The 8,858-nt window shown below is 32.7% G+C and overlaps 1 protein-coding gene across 3 annotated transcripts in view; it reads left to right on the forward strand.

The window, feature by feature from the left end:
- The window catches only part of LOC150081774 (uncharacterized), a 144,099-nt gene extending 138,572 nt beyond the window's left edge, over positions 1–5,527 (forward strand). For 2 of the 3 annotated variants that reach the window (XM_090379641.1, XM_090379642.1), the window contains exon 6: positions 4,844–5,527. In XM_090379641.1, coding sequence (XP_090235767.1) covers positions 4,844–4,960 — 117 coding nt within the window. In that variant the 3' untranslated portion in view covers positions 4,961–5,527. The remainder of the gene's footprint in view (positions 1–4,843) is intronic. The other variant, XM_090379643.1, reaches the window with a different exon arrangement.
- The last annotated feature ends 3,331 nt before the right edge of the window (positions 5,528–8,858 follow it).

The raw sequence follows: 8,858 nt of genomic DNA on the forward strand, positions 1-8,858 counted from the left end.
TGTTTTGTGTACATTAGCAGCCATTTTAAAGCATTAAAACTATGTACTAAACATCAAATGGTTTATACAATATGTTATATTATAATTGTATAATATCGGTGTAAATACACCATAAATTTAACTACAACAGTAGTGTAACGGCATTGTTTGATTTTATCTCATTGTGGCTGCCTTCACCTTTACACTGATATTATATAGTTAATTTCAACCCATAATGTATTATGCCTTGAACATTTAGTCTTCAAAAGTTTTATTATAATGTGTTATGGTTTATTGTATACAATATGTAACTTTAATTTTTCTAGAAGTTTTTTTATTATTTTCTAAAATAAGAAAATAATAATAAAACAAGAGATCATACTTGTTAATTTTAATTCAAAACAGAGTTACAAAATAAAGAAAATGAGTACAGTACTAACATATGTACTGTATTCAACTTTTACTTGTGAATATTTTCCACATAAGTGACACTAGGTGCAGATGAAAGGGTGTCTGATAATGAAAAAACAGCTGGGTTTTCCACTTTTTTAAAATGTTTTTATAGAAGATTGCACAGTTAGTTTCTTTTTTTCTCTTCAAAAATATCAATGTAGCACGCTAGACAGTCATAAATGCCTCTTAACTTTTGCGTCTTCTTCAAAGATTGCCAACCCATCAGAAATTGATTTAAAAGCTGCAGCCATTTTCTCCCAGCTTTTTTTTTTACTGGCTAGATTAGTTTTATTAACCAAGAACAGTTCAGTATAATAAATACATTTTTTAAAAGTTTATTTAAATCTTACAGTTACGTTCACTGTATGTTTGGCATTTCGTTTTATAAGGAACTCTATCTACTGGCGACTTTAAGAAATTTTGAATGGTGACATTCGTTACAGTGAATGTTCATAAACAGAGAGTTGCCTGTATTGATATTAATGATACAATTAAACAAGATGAAATAGTACTTACTTGATTTCCATGCACAAGATCATATGGAGACAGGATGCTCTGTTGCTTCAAACTTGCAAGGTCTTGATTCTGAATACCCTGTTTTTTTGTTTTTTTTTACAAAAAAAGAAAATATGATTGGCATAAGCAAACAACTCACAAAAAGCAGATGTCTTTGTGAGCAGAAAAGATAAGATGATTGGCATAAGCAAACATATCATAGAAATTGCTACATGCAAACAGAATTGTGAAGATTTACACAGCAATATCAGTGATGTCTCTGATTTAATCTCCTGACATGACTCAGCCATCTGTTTGCAAGAGAGTAAATTTAAACCCACAAGTTACTCCAAAGATTAAAAATTATGTTGTACTGAAAAGAGAGATTTAATTTCCTCCACCCATGAAGTTGTTGCAGTTCTAATAGACTTCAAACCTCAATTAAAGCAGTTGCTGTCCATATTAAGCTTGGATTTTCTTTACTATCATTTTCGTGTGCTTCTCACCAAATCACCAAAGACAGAAAAAATTTTAGCACGAATTTCTGCTCCTTTCTGTTTATTAGGTCCCTTCAGTGGGCACCAATTATGGGGTTCTGCCCATATGGACAGAAGAGGATAGATCATAGAAATTTTACTAGATCAGTAAAACTTGTTTGTTAACACTAGATCACATGCTCATACATTTCTCAACAGGGTCCAACTCTGCTAATGACCTCTATTTATGCTCCTCCACTCTAAGGCATGGAGTCAACAGTATTAAAAGACTCTCTTGGGAGTGATCACTTTCTATCATCTGCAAATTACAAATATCAGGAAAATTAAACAACCTGGAAATCCTCCAAAACAGATTGGAACAAATTTTCTGCTAGCATCTCTGTTAACAATCGCATTATATAGAATCAGCCATAGATGATATGACTGAATGCATGACTAAGCAAATACTAAGAGCAGCTACCAAGTCAGTACCACAGTTATATAGTGGAAAAATGAATCTTGCAGTAAAGCAAAACAAGAAAGAAAAAGCATGGAACTTATTTCACAAGCACCTGACAACAGTAAACATCATTAATTATAAGAGACTGAAGGCAAAAGCTAGGCAAATTAGACGACCTGCAAAAAAAAAAAACACTCAGATCCACTATTACCAAAGACACCAAATTAACTTAATTTTTAAAAAAATCAAATATAACAGCTAAATGGCAACTATCCACCACTATGGTCCCCAATTTTCATCTAGAATGCACAGGGCTCCTCCCCTCTGAAGATAGCAAATGCACTTGCTGAAACATTCAACAAGGCATCAACAGCAACTGGATAGAACAAGTATATCCAACAACTGAAGTTAACCTTGACAAATGCAAAGTACTGCATATGGGTAAAAATAACCCCAGAGAAACGTACCAACTGTGTGGTACTACACTTAAGGTGGTAGAAAATGAAAAAGACCTGGGAGTAATTGTGCAGTCAGATATGAAGTTCTCTGAGCAATGCAGACAGGCTGCCAGGGCAGGTCATGGGGTTTTGTCAATAATATATAGGAATTTTGCTAGCAGGGAAAAGGTGATTATCCCTCTGTATAAGGCAATGGTCAGGCCACGCCTTGAGTACTGCGTACAGGTCTGGAGACCTCATTTTAGGAAGGATGTAGATTTACTTGAGCAGGTACAGAGAAGGGCAACAAGATTGGTGAGGGGAATGAAGGGATCCTCTTACCAAGAGAGGCTTAAGTTCTGCAAATTGCAGTGGCTGGAGACTAGGCACCTGCGCGGTGATCTGATTGAGGTATATAAGGCCTTGAATGGATTGAGCACGCTGAATTCTGATGGGATCCTTCCACTTGTTCAGATTACGAACCTAAGGGGGCATAAAATTCAAATTAAGAAAAGACAGATGTAGAATAGATGTGTGGAAATTTGCCTTTAGCCAGCAAGTGGTTAATTGCTGGAACAAACTTCCATCTGTCGTTGTGGAAGTTGATAGGTTGAATAAATTTAAGGAGGAACTAGACAGGCATTTGGAGGGAATGGTGTGATTTTTTTTTTTGGCTGATGCTGCATAAGCTCATACATTTGCTTTCTTGCATCACATGCCACTACTACTACTACATCAAAAAGATAGCTGGGCAATATAAAATAAACTTATCTCATGACAACCTTTCACAATAACTTTACTGAAACAGGCATTAACCAGGATATCCAACTAGTGTTGCAGGTGTAGAGGGAATATATAACATTATGTTAATGCATTTAAATGAAATGGCTTTAAATTCACTGCCAACTTTTTATTACTGAGTGGAAAGAAATGAAGTAAAGAGACAACCACATTTGTCGATAAACAATAAATAATTTGTATCTATATGAAGAAGTTTTTAAGGATAGGAATACCAGAGGTATACCTAATTCTAATTTGGAGGAGCATAAGTTCAAATGATTTTGTGATAACTAAAAGGAAAGTTGAAAATAAATTGTTGTGGTTAAAGTAACTAAGTTACTTTATTATATTAAAATAAGCAGTAAAATAGGTAAACAAGCATTCAGCCATGATTATGTGAATATCCATGGATTCAGGGTGCAGTGAGATTAGCAAGAGGAACAAAAGGGTGCTCTTACCAGGAAAGGTTCCACTGCTAATACTAACCTACCAAACAGGAATGCACGCAGGGTTGTTTGAGGAAATGAAAATCCCAAATGAATATTTGTTAATTTCAGTAATTTGCACTATTCCCAGGTCAGCAGCATTAATATAAATTGTAATCTGTACCGAATAATGTTATATGACTCACTGATATTATGGATAAGACATTGTAGCTTAAAGTGATTTATTGACATGTGATTTGGATCAGTCAGTGGTTAGGCAATTTTACAGTAGTTTTCATAGTCTATTTTTTTTAATCTTTGCCCAAAATTGAGTAATAAATTAAGAGGATTAATAAATTAATAAATTTATTAATTTATTATTACTATTAATTATAATTTATTATAATTTGAAAAATGGTTTTGGTTTTATAAATTCTGCTAGTTGCATACTAATGCTGATTTTTTTTTTAGAAATGACAATTTTAAATAATTTTTTTGACACTTGTTTCCAACAAAATAAAACTTTATAAAGTATAAACACGAGAGTATAATTCACTTCCATTTACAAGTTTATAAAACCAAGTATGCACATGTATTCTCTAATAAATAATAATTGAGACAAGAAACCATTGGCGAAGGTGTAGTATTGGATATAGGGTGGAGCCTCCTCCTGCTGCTGCTGCTGATTGGCAGACATCACCATTGTATCATGTGCTTTTTTTCTTTTCCACATTTTTAGAATTTCATGTGGATCTCTTTACTGTAAGTGAAATTCATAAAGATAACTGAAATGTACTTGATTATTTTCAAGAGCACCATCTAATTTTGTAAGAAGTGAGATGTTTGCCTTGTATGTAATCAGCCATACTGTTTGCTTCCAGCAAAAACCAAGCTGTGTGGATTCATTTGGTGTTGCCCAAAATGTCAGTCGAAGCAGTGAGTTCTTAAAAAATAATTATTTTGCAGGCCCAAAAATTTCATTAATCAACATTATCTATTACTGGGAAACTGAAATTTCTTAGCACAGGTGATATTGACTATTATCAACTTTTTAGAGACATTTGTTCATGGAAGCTTCTTCAAGAACCGATTAAATTAGGAGGCCTGGCTCACACAGTTCCAGGTCAACAAATCACTATTAGTGAAGGCAAAGTACAATCAGAGAAGAAATCTAGGGAAGCAAAGGTGGCTATTTGGAATCTATGTTGAATTAAAGCAAGGGTACAATTTATTAGTAGCTAGTCATCACAATACAAACTACTTTTCATTAAAGTATTATTATTTAAAGAGGGACCGATATGTATCTATTGCAATTTAATATTCTTTTTATTTATATAGGGGGGAGTGTTGAGCAGTGTTGGTAATACAGCTCTGAAGATCTCTTTTGGAGTTGCCTGTATTGCTGTAACTATTGCTGCTGTGATTTATATAAAGAACAATTGGTACAGCAAGTAGAGAGAGGGATTTTTCAGTCTCAGGTGTTGTTAATTCCTTTCTTTTCCTCTTTCCAGTGTCAGTCTACTTCTGTGAAGGGTCATAAGTTGAATTTTGATTTAATTTATTTTAATGTTTTAGTAAATTTTATCAGTTTTGAATAAATGTCTATATCAGATAAATAAATTATTTTTCTAGAAGTGCAATATATGGAATTGGTTTTAAATAATGAGCTCTTTGTTAGCTACAATTAAATGGAACATATTGCCATGTTTTAGCAAAACTGACTGATTCAATTTTAATTTTTCCAGATTTTTGGTCATAATTTAGGGAAATATAATGTACAAATGTTCAGATAAATTACTCAGTAATTTTTCTCATTTATCTGAGAAAAAATTGTTTTGAAAAAAATTTCTTTGTGTTATTTGTGGCAACAATCACCACTGGCTTAGTGGATGTATAAGTATTTCATTCCCAGCTAGCTCATTCAAAAATTGATTATGTAGAAACAATTCTGATTATTTGTATGTTTTGTGATTATGAATTTTAAACAGTTATTCAGTTTCCTTGTGCCTTATCTATATTTACAGTTAGATATATCTATGGTAAAAAAATGAATCCACCATTTTAAATAACTGATTATGAGAATATCTTAACATAATAAGAACTATTGTATAACTTTTCATACTTGTTGATTTCATATGGCAGATTGTATATTAAAGAAACAAACAAGAAGGTAAGTTTTGTATTTTTCTCATTCAACAGTCTGTATCATCATTTTTTAAGGACATTTAAATCTTAATGTATTCTGTTAGCCAAATATTGCCAACTTAAAAAAAGAAACAGTAAATAGCAATTTTGCAGGATAATGTCCTGTTTGCTTTTACAAACATTAAACACATAAAAACCTATGCACATACCAGTACCTTGAAAGGTAGCCACCTCAAGTCAATCCTGAACATGACTTGACAATATGTTGCAAGACTTGGCACTGATAGGAATGGAAGACAAGATTAGATAAATTATTACAAAACAAATATTGCCATAACTGAAGAAATAAGGACTTATTCAAAAACTATATAGATAAAACATATGTGATTAAAGCACAAAAATTATTAGTATTAGTACTGGGAAATTATGCAAGGAAGCAAGCTTATACATCATCAGCAAAAAAAAAACCTATCGCATCTGTCCATGTCATCTGTTTAATCCTTCCTTAAATTTATTCGAACTAACCACTTCCCAATTTTTTTGCATATCTGTTCTGCCAGCCAGCCTTTTTCAATTTAGGTTTATTATCGTGTGTGTGTGTTTTATCCGAGAAACAGTTAGAATTAAAGGCTTAAGTTCTACAAGTTGCAGGATCTGGAGACTAGGCACCTGTGAGGTGATCTGATCGAGGTGTATAAGGCCTTGAATGGTTTGAGCAGGCTCAATGCTGACACGATACTTCTGCTTTCTCAGATTAAGAACAAGAGGGGGCATAGATTCAAATTGAGGAAAAGACAGTTGTACAAATGATGTGTGGAAGTTTGCCTTTAGCCAGCGGGTAGTTGATTGCTGGAACAGACTTCCATCTGTTGTTGTAGAAGTTGATAGCTTAAATAAATTTAAGGCTGAACTAGATAAACATTTTGAGTGACCAGATGGGTGAAATGGGAAGGGTTTTTTTTTGCCTGATGCTGTATAAGCTTGCTTTCTTGCATCATATGTCTCAACCATTTAAAACCTTAAAACACTGCAAGTCTCCTTGCAAGTTCCTATTTTCCAAGTGCTGCATTTTGCAGAACCAAAGTCTTTTGTAATAAGAGTATCCTCCCTTTGTGTTTGTGACTAATCTAGTTGTTCTTCTTTGCACTCATTCCAAAAGATACACATCATTTCTTAAAATGAGACTTCCAGACCTGTATCCTAACTGTTGTTTTATATAATTGGATAATCACCTCCTTGTGCCTTCTATATCATTGACAGAATCTGATGAGCTGTTCTGGAAGCCTGCCTTCATTGCTCAGAGAACTCTGTGCACATATAGTAGCTTTCAGTTCATATGATATGCTCTTGTATCAACTATGAGAGTGACAGAGCAAACTAACTATATTGCAAGACAATGCATGATCAGAATGTGTGTGACAGATATAACTGTTGGACCCATGAATGGGACAAAAATAAAATGATACATACAGTAAACTTCCATTATAGTGCTTTTGTTGGGGGTGGCAAAAAATTTATTTTTTTGGCTCCTTGAACCTTTTTTTGCTGTTAACAAGAAAAAATATATTTACTTTATTAAATTGAACTAAACATATTTTCTGTATTATGAATAATGTTGTGATTAATGAAATTTATTGATGTTATGTTTAAATACATACACACTCAAAAAATGTTGAGTACTGTACTAAAGCAGACAAGCAATGTGGAATTTAAAAAAAAATTAAATAACTAATGAGATGTGTGCAAATGCTAATTAAAAGAGAGACCCTGAATTGTACAAAGTAGCTCTTTTGTCTTCAGAACTTTGAACAAAATTTTAAATAAATGTTAACTGCAATGGGAATGATTTGTATGAAGTAAATAAACCACACCATAAATGATTCCTAGAATTTAGTTTACATTATCCCTTTACAAAACCAAAACTCAAGAGGAAGGAAGATTATATTCCCATTTATTCTTACTTGGAGCCTTAAAAAATATATATAAAATAAACATTCAAAAATGCATGGCACTTCATAGGCTTGACCATAGAACCAGAAAAAAAAAAAAAAAAAGCTTAACAGCAGGGAGTGCTATAAGCAGAGTTATAACAGGAGTTTATTGTATGTGTACAATCATGCTCCAGAAACTTTGCTGAGTGTTGGAGGCTAGTCTCAAGGCTATTAAAGCTAAAAACAGGTGAAATAAATATGGTAAAATATAAAAAATTGTACTTTCCTTTTTCTCAAGTAACCTATTACTTTGGAAAATAAAAAAATTACATTTATAGGGTGTGAAAAAGGAAGTGCAAATATAGTCATTTTTACTTGTGTGAATTAGGCTCTGAGAGAAAAGAGAGAGAATTGAGTTAAAGTAAAGGTGGGATAAAATTTTGTGTATGTATACTGGTTGGAAAGGGACCTGGAAAAAAAAAAAAACATCTAATTTGATCATGAAGAAATCAATATAATTCTGAATATACTTTGTAGAGTATCAAAACTGGAGTGGGAACCACGGAAATGTAATATGCACATGCCGTATCTTACCTGTATTTCACTATCATTAGATACTCTTGGTCAAATTTGTATGCAGAAGTTCAAATTCAAAAATGAGTTAGAGTATAAGAGTGGAAATTATGCTATGTGACTATTGTATTAAAGAAAAAGAGCATGTGTGTCAATCTCATGTTATGACTCAATAAACACATCTTAAATGGCATAGCATGGAATAATTTTACACTTCACCTTCAAACTGAATACAAATAGTAATATTTGTATCCAATATATATAGTTTTATATACTGAATTATTTTAAAATTTGTGATTATAGTTTAGCAGTATAGTCAAAGCCCTTTGTAGCTGGTCATGGCCATATATTTCTACCTCTTAATCTGATTTTTACTTCACTATTAGCATTTAAAAATGACAGAATGCTTCAAATAAATTGCAGTGATTGGCAGCCAGACTGTGAGAAATCTTAAATGATTTCTCACACTTGCAGTGTGTTAATAAAATGAACATTCCTAGAATTTCATTAGGATGTATGTTTATTGATAATGGCTCCAAAAAAAAGTGGATGGATAGCTTTGCCAATCACAGATAAAATTACAATTTTGTAATGGTGTGCATTGTCAGACTGACATTACCAAACAGTTTTCCACATTCCTAAGAGTACTCTGTTCACTATTCTGAAAGATCGGAAAAAGACAGTTTAGAGAAATCTGCTGCATC

Source organism: Mastigoproctus giganteus, chromosome 8 (genome assembly GCF_048544385.1).
Source record: "Mastigoproctus giganteus isolate SK-2022 chromosome 8, ASM4854438v1, whole genome shotgun sequence".
NCBI classification, from domain to species: domain Eukaryota; kingdom Metazoa; phylum Arthropoda; class Arachnida; order Uropygi; family Thelyphonidae; genus Mastigoproctus; species Mastigoproctus giganteus.